We start from the raw sequence: 26,568 nt of genomic DNA on the forward strand, positions 1-26,568 counted from the left end.
ACGTACCAAAATTTTAAGTTACGTATGTAGATACACATGCCATGTGTTAGGTTTGCTCTCTTGTTTATGTGTGTGCTATGTGTGTTTCCTTTCTTTTGAAAGGGTAGAGTTAGCATGCTTAGAAGGTAAAGAAGAAAGAAGGACTCATCCTACAAAGTTTGAAATGTTGCAGATTGAGAGTAAAGTTAATGGAGAATTTCTGCTCTATCCTATCACTGGCATGCAAACAAATTTCAGTTTTATTTTATCTTAAAGCTGTCACTGTTCGCAGATGACATGATAGTGTACATAGAAAATTGTATAGACTCCACCAAAAAACTACTCAACCTGATAAATGAATTTGGCAGAACAATGGGATACAAAGTCAACATTCAGAAATTGAAAGCATTTTTGTACACCAACAGTGAAACATCAGAGACAGAAATTAGGGGAAGAAATCCCATTTGCTGTAGCAACAAGAAAAATAAAGTACTTAGGAATAAATTTAACCAAGGAGGTAAAAGACTTCTGCTCAGAAAACTACACAACACTGAAGAAAGAAATTAAAGAAGACACAGATAAAGGGAAGCATATACCATGTTCATGGATTAGAAGAATTGGCATCATTAAAATATCCAAAGCAATTTATGGATTCAACACAATTCCTATTAAAATACCAATGACATATTTCACAGATATTGAATAAATATTTCAAAAACTCATATGGAAGCAGAAACAACTCTAAATAGCCTCAGCAATTTTGAGAAAGAGTAACAAAGTAGGAGGGATCACAATACCTGATATCAAACTATATTACAAGGTTACAGTAATCAAAAAAGCCTGGTACTGGCATAAGGGCAGACACATAGATCAATGGAACAGAATAGAGAGCCCATAAGTAAACCCATGTCAAAACGTTCCAACATCTGAATTATAGGGGTACCAGAAGGGGAAGAGGAACAGGCAGGAGTGGGAAACTTATTTGAACAAATAATAAAGGAGAACTTCCTCAGTCTGGCAAAGGAAATAGACTTCCAGGAAATCCAGGAAGCTCAGAGAGTCCCAAAGAAGTTGGACCCAAGAAGGAACACACCAAGGCACATCATAATTGCATTAGCCAAGATGAAAATGAAGGAGAGAATCCTAGAAGCAGCAAGAGATAAGGGGACAGTCACCTACAAAGGAGTTCCCATCAGACTGTCAGCTGATTTCTCAAAAGAGACCTTATAGGCAAGAAGGAGCTGGAAAGAAGTATTCCAAGTCATGAAATCCAAAGACCTACAACCAAGATTGCTCTATCCAGCAAAGCTTTCATTTAGAATGGAAGGACAGATAAAGTGCTTCTCGGATAAGATCAAATTCAAGGAGTTCATCATCAACAAGCCCTTATTATATGAAATGTTAAAGGGATTTATCTAAGAAAAAGAAGATAAAAAATATGAACCGTGAAAGGACAACAAACTCACCTTTAAAAAAAAGCAAACTAAGAGGACAACTACATCAGAAGTGGAACCATAGAAATGAAGATCACATAGAGGGTTAGCAACAGGGGAGTGGGAGGAGGAGAAGGGGGGAGAAGGTACAGAATCTAAGTAGCATAGATGGTAGGTAGAAAATAGATAGGGGGAGGGCAAGAATAGTATGGGAAATATAGAATCCAAGGAACTTGAGACACATGGTCATAAATTAAAGGGGGGAATAGGGAGAGGGGGTGTGCAGGGTGGAGGGGAATGAAGAGGGGGATAGAACAACTGTAATGGCATAATCAATAAAATATAATTTAAAAAATAAAATAAAAATTTTAAAAAAAACCTTGACAAAGTGGGCAGGGGCAAAAAATGGAGTGAAAAATCCTCTTCAATAAATGGTATTGGGAGACCTGAACATGTACATTCCAAAAAAAGAGAAAGAAACCAGACCATCAACTTACACCATACACAAAAGTAAACTCAAGAGGGACAAAAGACTTAAATATAAGTTGTGACACACAAAAAACCTAGAGGAAAGCATGGATGAGAAAATTTTACATATCCCAGGCAGCAATATTTTGGATTATAAAGGAAAGAATAAACAGATGATACTACATCAAACTAAAAAGCTTCTGTGCAGCTAAAGAAAACCTCAACAAAATGCAAAGGTAACCATCTGTGTGGGAAAACATGTTTGCCAATGATACCTTGGGCAAGGGCTTAGTCTCCAAAATATGAAGAGCTCACATGACTCCACACCAGGAAGGCAAACAATCCAATGAAAAATGGGCAAAGGACCTGAACAGACACTTCTCCAAGAAGGACATATAGAGGGCTAATCAACACATGAAAAAATGCTCAAAACTGCTAGCCATCAGAGAGGTGTAGATTAATTTTATATTAAATGAATAATTAATATATAAAGTATAACTTAAGAACATTTCAGGGTGATTTTCCTAGACTGTTACAATGTCTGCAGGTTCAAAGTAAGCCATACCTATAAATGGTGAGTGTGACTCAGTAGAAAAAAGAATAGTCAGAACTAAAATGTAACTGCTTTCTTTATGCCTGGCACAGTTAGAAATGTTTTGCATATATTACCTCATTTATTCTATGTTATTTTACATGACGATCTATTAAATAGTAACTGTTACTATCCCCTTTTTACACAGAAGAAAGTAAGCAGATAAGTGATATTGCCCATGGCCTCACCAGTAATTGGCACCTGTCGTACATAAATCTGGACAGTCAGACAACCTACATTCTTTAGGTCTGAGCTAAGAGTGCTACAGAAACTAGACTGATTAGAGCTGACAGACTGCCCTCTCCCTCTGTCCTCAGGTCAACTGGTGCTCTTCCTGATGGTGCTGCCCTTGTTGGCTGCCAATGCTCCAGCTCCCTCCAGGCAGCAGGGCTGGACTTTGTCATTGTAACAGTGCTCTTTCCTTTCCTGGTGTCAAAATCAAATTCAGCTCCCTAAAAAATCTTTGTAAATGAATCCACTGCAACTTGTTAGGGTATACCCAGAGAGAGTTTTGAAAAAATTAGATGGAGCCCATTATAAAATCCTGTAACAGATGGTTCATTTCCCATCAGCAAACGAAAGATCTGCTGTACCATCACACAGTTTCAAGTTAGAGAGCATTCCTCTGAATGTGAAGAAATTTCTACTTGTAAAAAATAAATCTTCTCTTCAAAGAAGGAGAAATGGGAGGTTTTCAAAAAATAATTCAGCCAGAATCTCAATGATGCAAGGCATATGCCAGCTGGGGGACAACCTGGTCAGTCTGCTCTGGATTCAAAACAGCTGTAGATGAGATGAAAGCATGGTGTTACACTTTCTCTGAGTGACTGAAACAGGAAGCTTCAAGTGCCTTAGCAGAGAGCTCTGTTGGTTTCTTTGAAACTTCTATCATTTTTTTTTCACTCCTGATTTTTTAAAAAGAAGAAATAAACCTAGAAAGTAATGTAGAACAGTGTGTATTAGTTATTCCTCTCTATGGCCCTTGTTCTGATGCAATTTGATTTTTTCTGTATTTTCTGTTTCACATTTAGCTAATGTTTATTTTTGTTCCTGTTTATATATATATTTTTTATTTCTCTGTAAGCCATTCACTGGTTCTGTGATGAACAAGAATCATTCTTTGTATTCAGGGTTTTTGTTTTTCTTGGTAACTAAGTTCTAACAATTATCTATTTTCTTATCTTTTACCATCATTTATTCTATTGTTTTGTCTTAATTTTTCACCTATTTTTGTTCAAGTGAAGATATTTTCTTGGTATGTATTCCACAACTGTTTGAAAGAAAAATCTTTATCAAAATATTGTAAAGCCACTTTCTTATAATGGAAAATATGAATTTAATCATATTTTAATGCATATACAATTTACCCTTTTCTCAGCGTATTAATTGGCATTTATCTGGCCTCCAAACTAATATAATGTATGAACAAATTTTTAAAATTTTATTTATTTATCTTTAGAAGGGAAGAGAAGGAGAGAAATATCAATGTATGGTTGCTTCTGGTGCATCCCCTGCCGGGAACTGACCCCTGCCAGAATTGGCCTGCAACCCAAGCATGTGCCCTGACGGGGAATCGAACCGTGATCTTTTAGTTTGCAGGCCCGAGCTCAATGTATGAACAAATTTTAAACAGTACTATTCAACATAAAATGTATATAATTTTCTTCATTGAGAATCAATATCTTCTAGCATTTTTAAGGGTGTGACACCCTTTTGAAGTAAAATGAACAAATAAACTGTGAAACCTCAAAATATTCATTCCCTTCAAAATGTGGGTAGATTTTATTTGGAGGCGTTTTATTCACTTAAGAATGCTATTCAGCCCTAGCTGAATCCACTGGTACTCAGTGGATTGAGTACCAGCCTGGGAACCAAAGGGTCACCAGTTAGATTCCCTGTCAGGGCACATGCTTGGGTTGTAGGCCAGGTCCTCAGTAGGGGGCATGTGAGAGGCAATCACACATTGAGGTTTCTCTCCCTCTCTTTCCCCTTCCTTTTCTCTGTCTCTAAAAAATCAATAAATAATATCTTTAAATATTTTTTTAAAAAAATAGAATGCTTTTCAAAAAATGTAGAAATGTAGAATTTCCCTTCAGTGTTGAATGTAGATTCCATGCCAATAGAGAAAACATCACTTTCTCCCTTCAAGTCTTAAGCTTTACACTCGTGTTTTTCAACCATTCTAATCATGCTTCGTGACTACAAAGGTGAGAGGAGGTAGTTGAATATTCTCTGATGTTAGCAACTTGGTGTCATTTTCTGAGTTCTAGTTCATTGAATTCTATAACTAAATCTCTTTCCTCTGCTGTCTGATGTTATTTTTCACATTTGCACAATCTCTAAGTCTCATTCTTTCTGTCTTATTAATGATAGTTATAAATTTTGCTTTGTTTTATTTTTCTTCACCACTTCTACAGAGCTAGTTCAGTTCAATTTTCTGCTCAGTTCTTGACAGTCTGGGCAGTTAGAGAGACTCATCCCTGATGTAATAGTTAACTATTTTATTCAAAACACTTTAAAGGATTGTTCACCTTTCATTATGATGTTAGTTCCCACAGAGCAAATAAAGGAAATGACTAAAGATGATCCATCAAATTTGCTATTGTGTGCTGTTCACATTAGACTTTTAAATCATTTCACTAGACTACAGGTGACAGTTCTTACATGAATAAAACTCTCAAAATGAAATGAAGTAAGACTCTCATAAGTGCTTATGTAAACACAGTATTCATATTTAAATCAAATGAACTAATGTTCATAAATAATATTATAGATGACATGTCCACTTTAAATTTATTAAAATAGTCACTTATAGTAAGTCTAAGCTCTGCTGTGTGTAGATTCAGCAGTAGTTGGTACATGATTAAACACTAGGAGATATGATTTTTCTCTATTTTTGTATTCTAATGGTGGATACAATTTACATTACCACATGAATAGAACAAAAATAATCATAAAAGCAAAATGGCCAAGAAAGAGACATGCAGAAAATAGTGCAAGCAATGTAAAGCACAAAATACATCTGTGCATGTAAAATTGTGTATAAAATGAGCTATGCTAATTTTACCAGATGTGAACCTGACTTATCACCAAAGGTAGGCATCATTGGATGTTGGCAAACTGAGTCTTGAAGAGGATTACTGCCTGCAGTCACAGGTTTAAGTAAACTAGAATCCTGGCTTCTTGACTCTTATCTAGTGAGGACTCCATGAAAATGAATCATTTTAGTTCAGTAATTTCCTTTTTATTACCTTTTCCAATAGGGAGACCCACCTGCAGCTGTGCACTGGGGTTCACTGGACCAAACTGTGGTAAGACGGTCTGTGAGGATTTCTGTCAAAATGCAGGGACCTGCATTGTGACTGCCGGGAACCAGCCTTACTGCCACTGCCAGCCTGAGCACACTGGAGACAGATGTCAGGACAGTAAGTGAAAGCAGCATCCACGTCAGTACGACAGCATGCTTTCATGCGTACATCACAAAGTTTGTGTACTACCTACATCTAGATTCCCTAAACTACCGCAGTTTCAGCCACCCCCCATTTTTCAGTTTTACCCCTATGTTCTAATAAAGAATTATTAGAGTTTACCCCCAACTCTAATAATTCTTTACATCCTTTTTTATTCTTCTCTTATGTTAAAAATCACCTGTTTCTTCCTTCTCCAGCTTTGATTCCCTGGTATATCACTATAATCATTCCCTTGTATATATCCTCAACTGCCTTGCTCCCTCTTCCCTTCCATTGTTCTTTTCTAGAAAACCATACCATGTTTAAATCTAGTGTTCCATCTGTCTTGAACTGGTGCCCCTTTGCTAAATGCAAGCAAAAAACCAAAAAAACAAAAACAATTATGGAGACTGGCCTCACTTGAGTTATCACTAATTTCCAGTGGGCACTTACTATGGCTTCTACTATATTTCACTAATATATTGACTCTCCTAAATGTCTACATCATACTTCCCCTTTCTCCTCAAACCTCCAATATATGCTCCCCCACTTTATTCTCAGCTGACTAAAGCTGTCTAAAGAAAACCTCACCAGTTCTCAACACCACACCACTCAACCTGCCCTCTCCTGTACCCATACACTCTAGTTTCCTTCTCATGACTAGGAACCTGGTGCTGTGTCTAATGTTACACTAACCACTCGCACATTATTTACCTCATAGCTGCTCGTGGACACATCTCCTACAACCATCTCCTCTTTCTCTTGCTTTATTGGTATTTTCTTTTCTTCCCAGCCCTTTCTTTAGAAACCTCACCTTGTGCCCACATTCCCTCCTGGCTATAACTTTATTAAGCTACTCATTATTTAAAAAGTAGCTTTGCTCTAGAGAGGTTGTTATACTCTCCAATTCCTTTCTTTTTTTTCTTTTGACCCCACCCCTGTTGAGTTTTTATCTTCATTATTCTGCTGAGGGCTCTTTTATCAAAGTTAAGTTAATTAATTTATTTTAATGTTATTCATGTTTTTATACCCAATGTCATTTTTCAATTCCCATTTTAACTTCGCAGTCAGCAGTTAATCACTCCATTCTTAAAACACCTTCTTCACTTGTCTTTATTTTCACTAATATCTAATTTTTGTTCCAGTTTTACTGGTTGCTTCTTCTCCTTATTTTTTTGCTGATTTCTCCTTATTTTCCTGACCTTTAAATATTGGAGTGACTTGTGACTCTGTCCTCGTATCTCTCTTTTTCTTTCAAACATTCACTCCTTGAGCCTACAACTTCTGTATAACTCTGCACATTAGAAACACCTCAACAGGTTTGATAAAACAGCAGCAATCTTCAAGAAGAATTTTTAAAACATGCAATACCTGACTATTTAGTCAGGGAGGCTGGCCTCTATTCTCTTAGATTATCAAATAAAAAGAAAAAGAAAGAAAGAAAGAAATGATAACAGCCAACATAACAATTTTCTGTGTACTGCCAAATTGTAGTAATTAGTTTGTGTGTGCTATGACATTAAAAAGATTGAAAATCACTGAAATATATTTTTTCAAATATCACCTCCAAAGATTTTAATTATCTTAGTATGTATTGTGGCCTGTGTATTAATTAAAGTTTTCTAAATGCTTTACATATGTGAACAAGATTGAGATGCACTGCCTGGATAATTTCAACTAATTGAGTGAATTTTTATATTATCCAAATAGGAATAGTTCTAAATTTATATATGTGGCTAAACCTAGCTTCTGAATCACAGATTTTTGTACTTGTGTCTGCTTGAGAGCTTGACTTAGTTTTAAATTAACCTAATCTTATCACTCCAGAACTCCTCTATTGTAGTTTATCTTATGTCTTTAAAGCAAAACACTTAATTTCAGAAAACTTGGAGTCATTTTTGACCTTTTGTTTATACTCCATCATCTTCATTCTCACTTTTATCTTTAATGTACACCTGAATCTGGGCACATCCCACCAGCTCCATTCTCTCTGCCCTCATAAAAGCTGCCAGCATCTCTTATCTTGATTATTGCTGGCTGATCTCTATGCTCTTTTTCTGTACCCTCTGGTATCTATTCTCAAAAGAGAAGCCACATAAACAGTTGTGCATTTTATCCACAATTTCAAAAAAATGGTTTTTCATATCAGTCACATTTACTGAGACCTTCCTACATCCAGGAATTTTTGTAATTGCTTATTTTTGCATTAATTTAATTAATTTGTTTAATTCAACTAATGAACAAGGTATTGATTTTATTCTTTTTTATAAAAGAGGCCACTGAGAAGATATAAAGAGCCTCCTACAGATCACATTGCTAGTAATTTTGAGAGCCAAAAGATTCAAACCCAATCTCCAGGAACTGTATCCTTAAAGTTGCTTAACATTCTTGTCTCCACATTGTTTGATATCATTGAGGATCTTACTGAGAGTCACCTACGTCTGTCTCTGTCATTGTAAAAAGTATATAGAACAGCAAAGAATCAATCTAGTACACTGCCTTATTTGAGAATTAAATATTTTGCCTCTGATGTTGCAGCAGGAGACCACTTCTGTTGCAATCAAAAGTTAGCTTCAATTCCAAATTAGTATTTCCTTTTCTATGTGTACATTATCCACGCATTAAACCAGCCTCTTCTTGGCATATAGAGATGCCACTAAAAAGCCAATGCCCTTTCTCATGTTGCTTGCCCAAGTTACCTCTTAAGTGATATACATCACAGGCCATCAGAGTTTATTTGGTGAGTACAATCCAGTTACATGCATGTCATCACACACATGCATGTCGCTCAGTCCTCATGACTCCCTTGTCTCTCTCCTGTCAACCTAACATAGTATTCCAACACAACTTCCATCTACTAACTTGCAAGTTTTTTTCTTCATTTTTGCTCCATCATCCTCACAACCTTGAATGAGGTCAGTACCACCTACTATCCCACATAATACAAATGATTATTAATATGCAAACTATTTTTGCAGCCTCTTTTTTATTCTAGCAAAACCACACTGATTGTGCTTTTTTTATATGCCAACTTCCTGAGCATTGCCACTTTCTCATGCCATTCTCTTCTCTGAAATGCACTTTCTTTGGATACCTTCTCATCTTCGTCCCTCCATGCCAAATCCTATCCTGTCTCTTTCCAGCTTAAACATGTTTGCTCTTAGAAGTTGTTCATATTCACCCTTAGGTTGAATAAATCTCTTTATCTCCTGAATTTTCAAGTTACTAGTTCTTTACCTCTTTCTGCCTTTATTCACTTTAGCCTCGTATTATTGTTTTTGTGTGCATTCTTCCAGCTTGTCTTGGATGACTAACTTCTTTGACACTGCACCCAATTTGTCTTTGTCAAATAAACAAATGAAAAAATAAATAATTGTGAGCAAATAAATAAGAGCTGTTTGGAGACAAGTTAATAAAAGAACAATCAATTTAATGTACAAAAGCTATATTTAATCAGAGTACAAATGTTTGGTATTTTTGTTTGAAGGTTTTTTTCAGTTTCTAATTCTATCATCCTAGAATGTCTTTTTTCATTTTTTAATTTGTTGAAGCATCAACAGTCTTCATGTTCTTCAACAAGTTTTAAAAATAGTATGTGGCCATCATTATAGCAATTTGAATACTTAAAAAGAAGAAATTCAGCAGCTTATGGTTTAATTGGCAACTTAATGGAATCACAGTCTGAGGTAGCTTTAATGCATTATAAAAGCTTACATTATCATTTTATTATCACTATTAGCAGTCACAGCACTTCCCACCTTTTATTGCAAAGCACTTATTAAAATGAACCAATTAATCCTTATACAGAGGTTAAATAACTTGCTCAAGGTCCCAAAATAATAATATTATAGTCAGAATTGGACCCCAGGAGTTGTTGATCAAGATGTCGACAAACATCCCTGCAGTATGTTGACGCTGTTCTTTGGCAGCAAAGTAAGTCTGTGGACAGTGTCATCAAAATGATAAATCCAACAGCTGACAAAAGCATAATAAATTTAGGATCTGTTTGATGTGAGCTGGCAATGTTCAATGGACCTGGTGTTATGTCAACATTGTATCTCACATATACAAAACCTTCTCTCTATAAACGAAGGAATGGCAGAATGGTTCATTACAGCGCCTAATTAAAGGCCCATTAGTGGGAGGTAGAACATCATTTCTTAGTTGTGCTGAGTAAAAACATTTCACAACTCTAATGGCAATATAAAATCCTGAGATCTGAAATGCAAATTAATTTTAGCAGCAGCTCCCAGGAAGGAAGGACAGTGATAAATAAGGGCAAATATAAAAGTAAGTATGTTTTAAGTTGTTCAAGAGCAAATATAGTTCTATTTCATGCTATTTTGGAGAAAGCATTCTTGGTATAAATTTAAAAGCAACAAGCATGAAATTTTACATTTAAATTTGGAAGTTAACTATCAGTTCATAGTAATATCTGAGGTACTTTGTAATTAAATAGTCATGACATCAGAGCAAAAGGAAAAATGGGAACAACTCAATATTTGTCTAAGAGCTAGGCCTTCACTCAAATGGCAATCTGTTTTGTCATTGATATTTTCAAAGTCCTCTAGTGATCTGCTTGAGGAACCATTATACTTTCAATTAGAACTTAGTTTATTAGAAATGCATCTGTTTGGCTTACTCCCACTGGTTCCAATAAGTGAAGACATTAAGTAATAACTCAGGTTTATACAATTAGGGGTGCCTGACAGTAATCCAAACATATATCTGTAACTGAGTTAGAAACATAGCTTAGTGATGTGTGCACTGGCTCGCAGTGCCCACGGCGTCATGGATGAGACATGAGACAAATTCACATGGACCACCGAGTCCTGTGGAGGAAAAGGGATGGCACAGCTACTCCCTCAAGGCGGGGGAGCCTCAGAGCAGCCTGGCAACTCTCTCAAGGCGGAAGCACACTGACCCTTGCCTAGACAGGTTTTTATTTATTTATTTATTTTTATTTTTTTGTGCAGAAGTTCAGGTGAAACTTATTCATCACTGTCAGGCAGTAAACAGTAGGTAGTATACAAAGAACCATTAGGGCTTCTTCTAAGTCAGGGTCTATCAGCTAAAAGGCTACAGAACTTTGGGAAAACAAACTCATTTTCTGCCTGGGCCTTTATCATTTCACTAAAAGCGTTTTTATCAAAGCAGGCTTTACAGGATTGTTAGGAATTCTTTCTTTTGCCAGATCACCTTGGGTTCCTCTCTAGCTGGCAAGGGGCTGCACCATCTTCCCTGACACAGGTTTTCAGGCTTAAATGGATAAGAGCCAGGAAGCGCTTCTCCCAGAGGACATGCGGACTGGGCTGTGTCAGAATAGCCAGGGGGCAAGGGTCCATCATCCCCTCTTTGCTGCAGCCCCCTTGAGGGCCTCCCAAGTGATTGTGTCTGGCTTAGGTTACCCCCTTTCTGAGGGGTCCTACCTGTCATGGACTAATGACCATGCTTTGGGGGCAGAAAGAGGAAGCAGAGGCAGTGTTTGCTACCAGAGACAAACTTTGTCTCCTTGTGGCTTGCATGGGTGAGAAACCAGAGGTTTCTCACTCATCCTTAGCTATGGAAGGCAGTTACACTTCCTGAAACCAGGCAGAGCGGTTCCCAACAGCTTAGCAAGTAACTTATAAAAGTTATGAATTCTGGATGTGAACCTATCATATGTGGTGATGTGAGAGATTATTTTTACCACTGTCCTTCTGGAGCAATTTTATTCCATTAATTATCCAGTTAGTGAATATGTTTTGGTGTTTACAATAAACCCATTACTGTGTTTAGCCATGAGGAAACAGTGGTGTCAGAGACATCTCTGCCCTCAAAGAGCTTACAGTCTAATGTGTGGTTCTGAAAATAAAACAAGTTATTACGTGATAGTTTAATAACACAGAGAGGATACCAGTACCCAGGAAAGAACAGAGAATTCAGCTCATTGGAAAAATGTCTTGAGGGAGCAAAATCCAAACTGAAACCAGAATAAAGTAGAAGCTAACTGAGTGAAGAAGGGAAATAGTGAGTACAAGAGCATTTGCAAAAACTCAGAAGGGAAATCTTTTGAAATGTATTCTTTCTGTCTACATTAAATTTTCCTAGGGCAGATCTGGCAAGGGGAATAACAATGAATGAACATGTATAATGTATTGGCAACAAAGACATACTCTGTGTTATACATTATTTCATCTGATAGATGATGGTTTAACAAATGCTCACATAAGTGTATGGGGTAAGTATTATTAATCCAACTTTACAAGGGCCAAAAAACAAGACTAACCATTCTCCCTAACCTCCTAGATTAGAGAACAGAGGAGTGATAATGTGTAGCCTTGTGGGTCTAAATCCAAAAGCAGGCTTCTCTTGACACATTCTCTTATTATTTAATACCCTGCTCCACCTACTATATGTTATTAGGTTCACTAGGAGACCATTCCATGTTCAGAGGGCACAGTGGCTCAACCTGATTGTTGCAAGTTTCCACTTCACTGAAACAACCATTAATATAAATTTTAGTCTTAGCTAATTAAGCCTATGTTGTGCCCAAGCAGAAGAGAAAAAAATATTTAATAAAGAAAGGAGAATAGGATAGAATCTTTTTCATTATACTGTAGGTATAAAGGCCAATTAAAACTAAGGAAACTCCCCCCAAAAGTTTGTGACATAAAAAGTTAAATTATTGCTCAGGACGAGCTATTTCTTCTTTTTTTTAAAATTGTTTTCTATGTACAGTTGTCTCCATATTCTCCCCACCACCCCCTCCCACCCCCTATTCCCTCCTCCCACCCTTGATCCTACCCGCCCCCCCGTTGGCATTGTTCATGTGTTCTTTATACATGTTCTTTGGTGGCTCTTCCCCTATTTTCTCCCATTATCCCCTCCCACCTCCTCTCTGGTAACTATCAGTTAGTTCTTTATTTCCATGTCTCTGGTTATATTTCCCTTGCTTCTTTGTTTTGTTAATTAGGTTCCACTTATATCAATTCAAAAGAATCTATGCACCCCAATGTTCACAGAAGCACAATTTACAATAGCCAAGTGCTGGAAGCAACTTAGGTGCCCATCAGTAAATGAATGGATCAAAAAACTATGGTACATTTACACAATGGAATTCTATGCAGCAGAAAGAAAGAAGGAGCTTGTACCCTTTGCATGGATGGAACTGGAAAGCATTATGCTGAGTGAAATAAGCCAGGCGGTGAAAGACAAATACCATATGATCTCACCTATAATAAGTGATCTCACCTAATCATAAGGGCTAGCTATTTCTTAGGCTACTGATTGTCCCCCAACTCTTTTTCTTCTGGTGAGGAGGTAAACACTATCTTCATGTATGTTCTCATTATCCCTTGTCTGGATTACTACAACACAATCTCTTATGTACTCCTTTTCCAACTTAGACACTCACTTATCGTCTCCAAAATATACCCCCTTTAATTTTTCATACCTCTTTTTCTTTACACATAGAATTCTCCACGTCGACTAATTACTCTCCTTTGTCTTCTTAACTTCCTTTTGTCCTAGGACGTTGACTTTTACAATGGGTTAATATCATCATTCATGTTCTTAATACTTTACCTGGCTAGTATATGAAATAGGCCTAGTGTTCTGCATACCTCATCAATTTTGGAAATTCAGTGCTTGGATTTAGTAGATTGTGTTAAGTATAAGAATGAATGTAATCAATGTAGAAGGACACTGCTTTAAACCTGCTAGGTCCATTTTTTTTTTTCCTGTGCTATAAGATCCCACTCAAAAGGCAGTGTCAGAGTTCTGGGCCACCTTTACTTAATAGCTCATTGAGATCCACACTTCATGAATAAATTTGTGCTTGTGTTTTCAGTTTGAAAAAATATTGTAAAAATAGAATTGGGTTTGAATTAATGTGTGTGAAGAAAAATAAATTAATTCATGTGACCATAATATAGAATGGTGACATAAGAGTAAGATAAAGTAATAATTTTATTATTCTATTCTAGATTAAGAGGAAATGTTCAAAATTATAAAAATAGTGTTGAAGACAATTTGATCCAATAGCAAAAATAATATTATTAAAATAGATTTCTACTGTAAAATTATACCTTCATTTAAAGGATGGCCATGAGGTTGGCCAAGGAGTCTGTATGTTTTTATCCATACAAAAGGCACATTTTTTGCATTTTTACCAATAACTTTATTGATTTGGATATTTTGAGTATGTTGGCTATTTTCCATGTGGTATCACATTTCTCATAATCAATTAATATCTCCATTTGATCACTATTAACTTCAACTGGTCTACCCAACCATGGAGCATTGTCCAGCGAGAAATCTCAAGCATGAAAATTCACAAACCACTTTTGACATATACATTAGATACAGCACCTTTTCTATACATGCTTTTTATGTGAGTTTCGGTTGCATTTTTACCTTTCTTGAAAGAATAATGCATAATATGCCAAAATGTTGCAAATTTTCTGCCATCTTCAATATTAAAATGGCTATACAAAAATTCACTAATTTTGGTAAGTTTAAGTTTAAATACACACTGATATGACAACTGTCACACTACAATCTAACAAAATTGTTTTGAATACGGTTAAACACAAATAAGAGCTACTAGAGCCACCTTATGGAAAAAGAACAAATGAATTTTATGGCCAACCCAGCAATAATGAGGCAAAAGATTCAGGCAAAATGTGCTTACATGAAAGATAATTTTTTGAAAAGTTCAGTAAACTTTCCAAGAAGATAGTTTGTCATATGTGATTCAATATATATACACTAATTACTAAAATTAATTCAGTTAATATATATTGAATATTTATGGATGCTATTTATAATTCTAGGTATTGGGGGATACATCAATATCAAAATTTTTTGAATACATGTACCTACATAATTTTTGGTAAATAAAAAAAATGACATATCTTTTCCAATTGAAAGTCAGACAAAGCTACAACTTAGAGTTATATACTGACAAAAGGCCTGCCAAAAATTAGAAATGGACTTTATTCCATACTGTTGAGAAGTGTACCATTATTTTTTATATGATTAAGTTTCCAATTCCAATGACATGTTTATAAAGTTATCAATATGCTTACTATTATCTCTATATCATATAACATACTTGGAATTTTAGTAATTATGTTTAATAATTTAAGTATTACTGAAAAAACTAAGAATAATTTATCACTCTTTTTGGAAACACAGCAGCAACTTATTTTATTAAAGTTGTACTTGATTTTGAGACAAATTCGTTTCACAATACTCTTGAAAGAGTGCATCACCTTAAATTATCACAAGATTCAACGATTTAATCTATTTTATGCCACATTAGTACTACCAACAGGTATTTAGTCTTCTTTTTTTAACTTAAGAACAAGTGACTATGCAAAATAATATAAAAGACAATGAAAGACAGCCTTAAATGCTATTTAATTGAAGGCAAAAAATGACCTGTCATACAAGACATGGTTAATAACTGTCTAAAGAGGGATTTGTATTCAAATATACTGAACAAGCCCAGTTGGAAGCCCTTATCAAAAGCAAATAAATAAATGAAATCAAGACATTGCATGGATAGAAGTCATCTATGATTATAATTTTGCTGTGTTTGGTGTTAAGTAAATTGAATGAGTTTATAAATAATTATCTAAAAACAGAATTTGGTATTTAAAAATAATATAATACATAAAATATGTACAGACACAGACTGAGCAAAAATATCTACTGAGTCTTGCCTCAAACCCAACAAATTATTTCTACTTACCGACAAATACATCTGCCAACATCATATTTTAAAATAAATAATTTAAATGTAAATTTAAGAGTGACTTTAAAACATTATGTTGGGTGAAATAAGCCAGGCATTGAAAGATAAATACCATATGATCTCACCTTTAATAGGAAGCTAAACAACAACACAAATAAGCAAGCAAAATATAACCAAGGACACTGAAATAGAGAACAGGCAGACAGTGACCAGAGGGGAGATGGGAGGGAATTTCAGGAGAACAAGGGGAAGGATTCACAGGAACTAGTATAAAGGATACATGGACAACTAAGGGGGGTGGAAATGGGAGGAAGGTGGAGAGTACTGGGGGTGGGTGAACTGGGATGGGAGTAAAAGACAGAAAACTGTACTTAAACAACAATTAAAAAATAATAATACTTTGGATATATTTGGATAAATAAAATATATTATTTTAAAAAACACAGTTGTCTATTCAGATTTGGAATGTCAACTGGCATGTTTTGAGAAAATGCCACCAGTCAGTAATCTTTAAATTCTTTAAATGGAAGAAAATAAAATAAGGAGTTCCAACCAAGATGAAAGCTAGGTAGAGACCCTTCGCTTCCTTGCACTACCAAAAGGAGGATAACAACCAATCTAAAATCAATAAACAACCAAAAGCACCAGAAAATCTAAGTGGTTGGAACTGACAACAAAGAAATAAAAAAAAACAAACACAAGCAGAACAACCAGACAGGTAAAGCAGTGGACAGTGGGGGCTGACTCAGAAAAACTAGGCAACACAGAGGACATTTGGGGCAGGGTTGGCTGCTGAGTTCCATGCGCTACATGGGAGGGGCTGACTTAAGGAGACTCAGAGGTGGCTGTGGGCTATGATGGTTGCAGCAGTAGTAGAAGTCCCCAGTCTCACACTAGAGTCCCACTGAAAAGGGTGCTAGAGATGAGCAAGCCAGCCACACTGTTCCTTCTCTGGCCCCTCCCACACAGGCAGAGCCATGGTGCAGCAAGGAGGGTTGCCTTGCCCAGGTGAGTACCAAAGGCCCTGCCCACTTACAACCTATCAGCTGCACCAAGACAAAGAAATAGGGCCTAAATGAAAAAACAGAGTAAAGCCTGAGAAAGAGAGCTAAATGAGAAGATCACCAACCCATCTGATGGAGAATTAAAGCCCTGGTAGTAAAAATGCTCAGAGATCTCATTGAGATTGGTCAAAAAATGAAAAATAAATGAAGGATACCAAAAGTGAAACAAAGCAGAATATTCAGGGAGCCAACAGTGACAGGAAGGGAACCAGGACTCAAGGCAATGATTTGGAACAAAAGGAAAAAATAAACATCCATCAAGAACGAAATGAAGAAACAAGAATTTGCAAAAGTGAAGAAACTCTTAAAAACTTCTGGGACAACCTGAAACATTCCAATGCCCAAATTATAGGGGTGCCAGAAGGAGAAGAGGAAGACTAAGAACTTGAAAACGTATTTGCACAAATAATAAAGGAAAACTTCCCTGATCTGGTAAAGGAAATAGACTTTCAGGAAGTCCAGAAAGCCCAGAAAGTCCCAAGAAGTTGGACCCAAAGAAGTACACACCAAGGCACATCATCATTAAGTTACTCAAGATTAATATAAAGAGAGAATTCTAAAAGAAGCAAGAGGAAAGGAGAGAGTTATCTACAAACGAATTTCCATAAGACAGTCAGCTGATTTCTCAAAATAAACCTTGCAGGCAAGAAAGGTCTGGAAATAAGTATTTGAAGTCATGAAAGGCAAGGGCCTACACTCAAGATTACTCTATCCAGGAAACCTTTCATTTAGAATGGAAGGGCAGATAAAGTGCTTCCCAGATAAGCTCAAGTTAAAGGAATCCATCATCACCAAGCCATTATTGTACAAAATATTAAAGGCACTTATCTAAGAAAAAGTAGATAAAAAATATGAACAGTAAAATAACAACAAACTTAAAACTATCAACAAATGAACCTTAAAAAAAAAAACACAACAAAAGTGAAAACTAAGCAATCAACCAGAACAGGAACAAAATCAGAGAAATGGACATCGCATGGAGGGATTTCAGTGGGGAGGAGGAGGGAGGAATAGTGGGGGAAAGGTACAGGGAAGAACAGGCTTGGTTAGTAGGCATAAGGTAGACAGGGAGAGAGAAAAAATAGTATGGGAAACAGTGGAATCAAATAACTTATATTTATAACCCATACACATGAACTAAGGCGGGGGATACTGCAGGGTTGGGGAGGCAGGGTGGAGCAGGGATAGAGGGGAGGGAACTGGGAAAACTGTGATAATATAATCAATGAAAATATTTGGTTTATTTTTTTGGTTGTCTGGACTTAAGAAAGTGGTGGGAAATGTTTTTTTTTTATTTTATTTTACTTATTTATTTTTATTTAATTGTTGTTCAAGTACAATTTTCTATCTTTTACTCCCATCCCAGCCCACCCACACCCAGTGCTCCCCACCTCCATCCCATTTCCACCCCCCTTAGTTGTTGTCCACGTGTCCTTTATACTAGTTCCTGTAAGTCCTTCCCCTTGTTCTCCTGAAATTCCTTCCCCTCTCCCCTCTGGTCACTGTCTGCCTGTATTCTATTTCAGTGTCTTTGGTTATATATTGCTTGCTTGTTTGTTTTGTTGTTTAGCTTCTTGTTAAAAGTGAGATCACGTGGTATTAATCTTTCACCGTCTGGTTTATTTCACTAAGCATAATGCTTTCCAGTTTCATCCACACTGTTGCAAAGGGTAAGAGCTCCTGCTTTCTTTCTGCTGCATAGAATTCCATTGTGTAAATGTACCATAATTTTTCGATCCATTCATTTACTGATGGGCACCTAGGTTGCTTGCAGCACTTGGCTATTGTAAATTGTGCTTCTATGAACATTGGGGTGCATAGGTTCTTTGGGATTGGTTCTTAAGATATAATCCCAGCAGCAGAATTGCTGGGTCAAAAGGCAATTTTTAGTTTTTTTTAGAAAAATTTCATACTGTTTTTTATAGTGGTTGTACCAGTCTGCAATCCCGCCAACAGTGAACTAGGGTCCCCTTTTCTCCACAACCTTTCCAACACTTGTTGTTTGTTGTTTGTTTATGATGGCCATTCTGACTGGTGTAAAGTGGTATCTCATTGCTGTTTTAGTTTACGTCTCTGATAGCTAGCAATACTGAGCATCTTTTCACGTGTCTCTGGATCCTCTGTATGTCCTCCTTGGAAAAGTGTCTGTTCAAGTCCTTTGCCCACTTTTTAATTGGGTTGCTTGTCTTCTTAGAGTGGAGTTGTATAAATTCTTTGTATATTTAGGAGATTAAACCCTTGTATGAGGTATCATTGGCAAATATGTTTTCCCATACAGTTGGTTCTCTTTTTATTTTAATACTGTTTTCTTTAGCTGTGCAAAAGCTTTTTATTTTAATGAGATGCCATTTGTTTATTCTTTTCTTTATGTCCCTTGATCTAGGGGACATATCAGAAAAAATGTTGCTTCGTGAAATATCTGAGATTTTCCTGCCAATGTTCTCCTCTAGGACTTTAATGGTGCCATGGCTTATATTTAAGTCTTTTATCCATCTTGAATTTATTTTGGTGTATGTTGTAAGATGGTGCTTGAGTTTCATTTTTTTGCATGTAGCTGTCCAGTTCTCCCAACACCATTTGTTGAAGAGGCTATCTTTACTCCATTTTATGTTGCTGCCCCCTTTGTCAAATATTAATTGGTTGTAGAGAGTTGGGTTTATTTCTGGGTTTTCTATTCTGTTCCATTGGTCTGTGTGCCTGTTTTTATGCCAGTGCCAGGCTGTTTTGATTACAGTGGCCTTGTAATACAGTTTGAAATCAGGTATTCTGCTCCCTCCTACTTTGTTCTTCTTTCTCAAAATTGCAGCTGCTATTCAGGGTCATTTATGGTTCCACATACATTTTTGAAGTGTTTGTTCTATGTCTGTGAAATATGTCATTGGTATTTTAATAGGTATTGCATTGAATCTGTACATTGCTTTGGGTAGTATGGACATTTTGATGATGTTAATTCTTCCAATTCATGAACATGGTATATGTCTCCATCTGTTTCTGTCTTCCTTGATTTCTTACTTCAATATTGTGTAGTTTTCTGCATACAGGTATTTTTACCTCCTTGGTTAGGTTTATTCCTAGGTATTTTCTTTTTCTTTTTGCTATATCAAATGGGATTTTTTTCTTGTTTTCTGCTTCTGTTGTTTCATTGTTGGCATACAAAAATGCATTTGATTTCTGGATATTGACTTTGTATCCTGCTGTTTTGCCAAATTCATTTATTAGTTTGAGCAGTTTTTGGGTAGAGTCTATAAGATTTTCCATGTACACTATCATGTCATCTGCAAACAGATGTTACCCTTTTGTTTCCTCCTTTCCAATTTGGATGCCTTTTATTTTATTTTCTTGTTTGATTGCTGTGGCTAAATCTTCCAGTAATATATTGAATAGAAGTGGTGAAAGTGGACAACTTTGTCTTGTTCCTGATCTTAGTGAAAAAGCTTTTAGTTTTTGCCCATTGAGTATGATGTTGACTATAGGTCTCTCATATATGGCCTTTATTATTCTGAGGAATGCTCCCTCTGTTCTCACTTTGCTAAGTGTTTTTATCATAAGTGAGTGTTGTACCTTATCAAAAGTTTTTCTGCATCTATTGATATGGTTATGTGATTTTTGTCTTTGCTTTTGTTTATGTGATGTATTACATTTACTGATTTGGGGATATTGAACCATCCTTGTATCCCCGGAATGAATCCCACTTGGTTATGGTGTATGATCTTTTTATTGTATTATTGGATGCAGTTTGCCAATATTTCATCAAGAATTTTAGCATCTATATTCATCAGCGATATTGGCCTGAAGTTTTCTTTCATTCTTATATCCTTATCTAGTTTTGGGATTAGGATGATGCTGGGTTCATAAAAAGAGTTTCAAAGTCTTCCATCATTTTCGATTTTTTGGAATAGTCTGTGAAGAATAGGGGTTAGCTCTTCCTTAAATACTTTGTAGAATTCTCCTGTGAAACCATCTGGTCCAGGGCTTTTGTGTGTCGGGAGATTTTTGATTACTGCTTCAATTCCATCTGCTGTTATTGGTCTGTTCAGGCTTTCTGCTTCTTCTTCATTGAGTTTTGGAAGATTCTATTTTTTCTAGAAATTTGTCCATTTCACTTAAGTTTTCAAATTTCTTGGCATATAGTTTTTTGTAGTAATTTCTTATGCTCCTTTGTATTTCTGTGGTATCAGTTGTAATCTCTCCTCTTTCATTTCTGATTGTGTTTATTTGTGTCCTTTCTCTTCTTTTCTTGATGTGCCTTCTTAAAGGCTTATGTATTTTGTTTATCTTTTAAGAAAACCAGCTCTTGGATTCAATGATCCTTAGAATTGTGCTTTTAGTCTCTATGTCATTTATGTTTGCTCTGATCTTGGTTATTTCTTTCCTTCTTCCTGCTCTAGGTTGTCTTTGTTGCTGTTCCTCGAGTTTTTGCAGGCATATGGATAGGTTGTTTGTTCGAAATGTTTCTATCTTCTTTAGATAGGACTGTATTGCTATGAACTTCCCTCTCAGGACTGCCTTCACTGTGTCCCATAAGTTTTGGGTTGTTGTGAATTCATTTTCATTTGTTTCCAGAAACTTTGATTTCTTCCCTAATTTCACTCTTGACCCATTTGTTATTAAATAGCATACCGTTCAGTCTCCATGATTTTGGATGTTTTGGATTTTTTTCTTTCAGGTTGGTTTCTAATTTCAGTCCCTTGTGGTCAGAGAAAATGCTTGGTATGATTTCAATTTTCTTGAATTTGTTGAGGCTCGTTTTGTGTCCTATCATGTTGTCTATCTTTGGAAATGTTCTATGTGCATTTGAAAATAATGTGCATTTAGCTTATTTGGGATGAAGGGCTCTCTATATATCAGTCAAGTCCATTTCATCTAGGGTGTTGTTTAATGCCTCTATATCTTCGTTGATATTTTGTTTGGAAGATCTGTCCATTTTTGACAGTGGGGTGTTAAAATCCCCTACTATAATTGTGTTGCTGTCAATATGTTTCTTGAAGTCCTCTAAGACTTCCCTTGTATATTTAAGTGTTCCTNAATGCTTGGTATGATTTCAATTTTCTTGAATTTGTTGAGGCTCGTTTTGTGTCCTATCATGTTGTCTATCTTTGGAAATGTTCAATGTGCATTTGAAAAGAATGTGCATTTAGCTTATTTGGGATGAAGGGCTCTCTATATATCAGTCAAGTTCATTTCATCTAGGGTGTTGTTTAATGCCTCTATATCTTCGTTGATATTTTGTCTGGAAAATCTGTCCATTTTTGACAGTGGGGTGTTAAAATCCCCTACTATAATTGTGTTGCTGTCAATATGTTTCTTGAAGTCCTCTAAGACTTTCCTTGTATATTTAAGTGTTCCTATGTTGGGTGCATATATATTTACAATGTTAATGTCTTCTTGGTGGCTTCTTCCCTTGAGTATTATGAAGTGACCTTCTGGCTATCTCTTTATGGCCCTTTTTGGAGTCTGTTTTCTCTGATATGAGTATTGCTACCCTGGCTTTTTTTTTTTCTTGTTTGTTGGCTTGGAAAATTTGTTTTCAGCCCTTCACTGTTAGGCTTCATAGGTCTTTTGTCCTGAGGTGGGTCTCTTGTAGGTAGCATATGTGTGGGTCATGCTTTCTTATCCATTTAGCTATTCTATGTCTTTTGATTGGAGCACTTAATCCATTTATATTTAAGGTTATTATTGATAGGTACTTATTCATTCTGATTTTTGTACCTGTGTTCCTCTCTGCCTTTCTCTTTTCCTTCCTTCCCTTAAAGCAGTCCTTTTAGCATTTCTTGCAGAGCCGGTTTGGTGGCGGTGTATTCTTTTAGACTTCTTTTGTCTTGGAAGCTCTTTATTTGGCCTTCTATCTTGATTGAGAGCCTTGCTGGGTAAAGTAGCCTTGGTTGTAGGCCTCTGTTTCTCATTCCTTGAAATATTTCTTGCCAATCTCTTCTTGCTTGGAGTTTTACATTGAGAAGTCAGCAGCTAGCCATATTGGGGCTCCCTTGTATGTTACTTCCTTTTTCTCCCTCGCTGCCTTTAAGATTCTCTCTTTGTCTTGGAATTTTGCCATTTTAAGGATGATGTGTCTTGAAGTGGGCCTCTTTGGGTTCCTCTCGATTGGGACTCTCTGTGATTCCTGGATTTGTGTGACTTTTTCTGTCAACAAATTATGGAAGTTTTCCATCATTTTTTTTCAAATAGATTTTCTATCCTTTGCTCTTCTTCTTCTCCTTCTGGTATCCCTATTATTCAGATATTATTACATTTCATATTGTCTTACATTTCTCTTAATCCCTCTTTATTGTTTCTGAGCCTCTTTTCCTTTTCTTTCTCTTTCTGGGGTTTTTTTTTCTACTTTATCCTTCAACTCACTGATCTTATCTTGTGGTTCATCGATCCTGCTTTTGATTCCTTCTACTGTGTTCTTCAGTTCAATAATTGTGTTCTTCATTTCCTCTTGGCCCTTGCTGCTAGTTTCTATTTTCTTTTTCATGCTGATATAGTTTGCAGTTAGTTCATTATAGTTCCCCTCTAGTTTCTGGTAGCTCATTTTGAGCTCTTTGAACTTCTTGATAACCAGTGCTTTGAATTCAATGTCTGATAGTTGACTTTCCTTTATTTCATCTAATATTCTTTCTGAGGCTTCCTCCTTTCCTTTCCTTTGGGGATTATTTCTTTGTCTTCCCATTGTTTGTGGAACTCTTTTTGTTAGCTTCTGCTTCTTAAATTGATCTGTTCTGGCTTCTTGGACTTATGGTGTGAACTTCTGTGGTATAATACCTGTGAGACTCAGTGGTGTAGTCTCTTTGATCTCCCCAGCTCACTGGTCTTGGGCTGTTCTTTACATTGGCTCTGTGTTTGTCTTTGGGTTTTGGTTGTTTTTGGATCTTTCTATTGTGGGTCGTTCCCACCAGCTGGTTAACTGATGGTTACTCTGTCCACCACCTGTTTTAATGGTGAGTGCATGTTATGTTTAATTTGTTTTGCTGGTGAGCACAGATTGTGTTGAAGCAGGTTCTTCTATGTGTACAAGGTTTTAAAGATTCTCTTTTGCTCTTGGTCAGTTGTTTTCACTGGGTAGTTTCTTCCTGTTTAGTTGTATTTCCAGATAGGTCTTGGATTGAGGTTTGTGTGGTTTCCTTTCCCTCCTTCACCATCTTCTGTTGTTATCTGTTGGTGGTTTCTTTGTTGTTGGGTTTCCTCTTCCAGTGGGTATCCTGGTGTCCACCACTTCCACCTACTCTTTTTTGTGTGATCAGTAGTAGGGGAAGGTAAAATGGTTTATGACAGCAGGAGAGTATTCTATGACATTTACAGTAGCAGCTGGTAGAGAAGAGATAAGAGATCATTTGGCTATGTATCATGATAACCATAATCTTCAACCTAAGTAGCCACTTTTTAGAAAGGATGGAAAGAAGATAAGACTCTTGTTGGGGAGGAAAGGTTTGTGAGTTAGATCTAGAAAGCAGTGAGGTTGTGGGAGGTCAGATTCTGAGGTAAGGTGAGAATAAAGCATAGTAAATAGGTGTAGTGTATGAGAGAATAGAGTTAAGCACTACAGTACTAGAGTTCAGGAAACAATGAAGTGGGCTAAGATCTTGTGGGGGGATGTTGTGTAGTATTTACAATAGTATGTAACAGCTGTTAGTTACAATATTAGTGCAACAATCATATGACAGAATCTATGAGAGACCAAGATTAGGGAGTACTGGATCTTCATTAGTGTGCTAATGGAACAAGGGGAAGTAAGGGATAGTAAATTAGCAATATACTATGATTGAGGGTACAGGGGAAACCTGTCAAATGATACAATATATCCAGCCAAGGCAAAGAAGACTATACAGAAAGCGGAGGAGTACAAAGATACTATTAAAATAAAAGATGTAAGAATAGTGAAAAAAATGATGTGTAAAAATAATACAAATATGTAGTACCTTGTAGTTTTTCTGCTATAGCAATGTGAAATTTGTCTCTCTGTCTCTACTGTTGGGATTCCCCCTCTTTGGGTCCAGTTCTGGTCTTTTCACAGTTCCAAGTTTTTGTCTTACTTGTGGTGGGGGTGGAGAACAAAAGGCAGCAGAAGGGAGAAAAAAGCAGTAAGTTTGGAAAGAAAGGAAGAAGAAATAAAACAAGAAAGAAGGAGAGAGAGGGTAAAGGTATTGAAAGATAAAACAATAATATAGTTAAAAAATAAAAGATTATTAAAAAAAACAACTCTTGTTGGTTTCCAGCTGGCCAAACCGGTGTTTCTAGTCTCACTGGCTGCAGCAGTCTGAGGGGCGATTGGTGTAGCTTTTCTCCCTTCTTGGTGTATTCAGCCGGTCTCAGGAGCGCTAGCCCAAGATCCGGACAGGGGCCTCTCCCCAGCACCCCACTAAGAGCAGTCTTTCCCTGGGAGTCACCATCATCGTGGGCTGGGGTGCTGGTGCATGCTCCTGGCCAGGCTTCCCTGGTCCTGCAGGCTTGGGCGGGAACTTTTCCCAGTGCTAAGAGGAAGGCCAGACCTTCCACTGCCAGGCTAGGTGGGGAGCCGGCACAACAGCTGTTGTAGCAGGATCCTTTAAGCAGTTTATTTTTCAAGAAAATTTCCCCCACTCAGTCTTCCTGCACAGCTCAGCCCTGTGCTGGCCGGGGAGGGAGGGAGCTGATGACCCTGCTCTCTCCCAAAAACCCTTCTGCTGGCCCTCCGCTCCCAAAGAATCTGCAGCAAACCCGAGCCCGGCTCCAATAGAGGCTGTCTAGCTGGTCCCTTGGATCTTATTGTCCTGCAGCTGTCTCCTGACCATCTCGTCTTTCAGTGTCCGTTACAATTTCTCGTCTCCTGTTTTCTTATATGGCTATTTGCTGTGTTCCTCCATAGACAGGGCAGGTTTTTCTCCCAGGTGTGGGGGGAAGCAGAATCCTCTCTGTCCTACTCTGCTACCATCTTCCAGTCCAATAAAAATATGTAGTCCAATAAAAAATAAAATTCCTCTGTTATAGTTAATATGATTTGATTTTATGTTTCATTACTAAATATTTAATCAGTAAAAACTGGTGTTATTATTCTGTTTTAGGCACAAAAAAAATAGAACCTTTTTTATAACTTATATTTAGCCAGAAAATATTTTGTATTTATCTTGATTATTGATAAAAATGTCAAGAGAGTCATTATGTCATCATCACCTTTAGAGGTGAAAACAAATTCTTAAAATCTTAAACTCATAGCTTCTGAGACCCAAAGCAAAAGATCAAAGATAAGAGAGTGATAATTTATCTTACAGTTAAATATAAATTATATTTATAATTTACTCTATGATTATGTTACCTATTAAATAAAGAAGAGCAGATCTTTGCTTAAATCCAAAAATACATTCATAATTGTATTTGTTCAGTTTCATTCTAATTAGTGAAAATATATCAGTTTAATTCAAATAACTAAATATATTTTTAAAATCTGTATTTTCCAACAAAGAAGTTACAGTAAAAAAAAGGAGATTCTAAATAAAAAGGAGATAGCCAATAATTAGTCATAACATATATGTAATTATACAAAAATGAACTATCAGTAGAAAAACCTATTTATTGGGGGTTGCCATCAAAGAATTACATACTCCTTAAGTCACATAGGAGAAAGCTGAGAACCATATCATTTCACTCATGTGTAGGATATAAAACTGAAACTCATAGACACAAACAGCAGTATGGTGGCTACCAGAGGGAAGGGGGTTGGAGGTATTAAAGGGTAAAGAGATCCACATATACGTTGACAAAGGATTATTTGATTTTGTGTGGTGGACACACAATGCAATGTAGAGATCATGTATCATAGAAATGTATGCTTGAAACCAAACAATCTTACTAACCAATGTCACCCCGA

The 26,568-nt window shown here is 36.5% G+C and overlaps 1 protein-coding gene across 1 annotated transcript in view; it reads left to right on the forward strand.

Moving 5' to 3' along the window:
• The window catches only part of LOC118983896 (low-density lipoprotein receptor-related protein 1B-like), a 121,575-nt gene that overhangs the window by 43,047 nt on the left and 51,960 nt on the right, over nt 1-26,568 (forward strand). Inside the window, exon 10 of the mRNA XM_037041582.1 lies at nt 5,736-5,897. Within this exon, the coding sequence (XP_036897477.1) occupies nt 5,736-5,897 (162 nt within the window). The remainder of the gene's footprint in view (nt 1-5,735; nt 5,898-26,568) is intronic.

Source organism: Sturnira hondurensis, unplaced genomic scaffold (genome assembly GCF_014824575.4).
Source record: "Sturnira hondurensis isolate 20B ecotype Veracruz unplaced genomic scaffold, ASM1482457v3 Scaffold0000507, whole genome shotgun sequence".
Lineage (NCBI taxonomy): Eukaryota > Metazoa > Chordata > Mammalia > Chiroptera > Phyllostomidae > Sturnira > Sturnira hondurensis.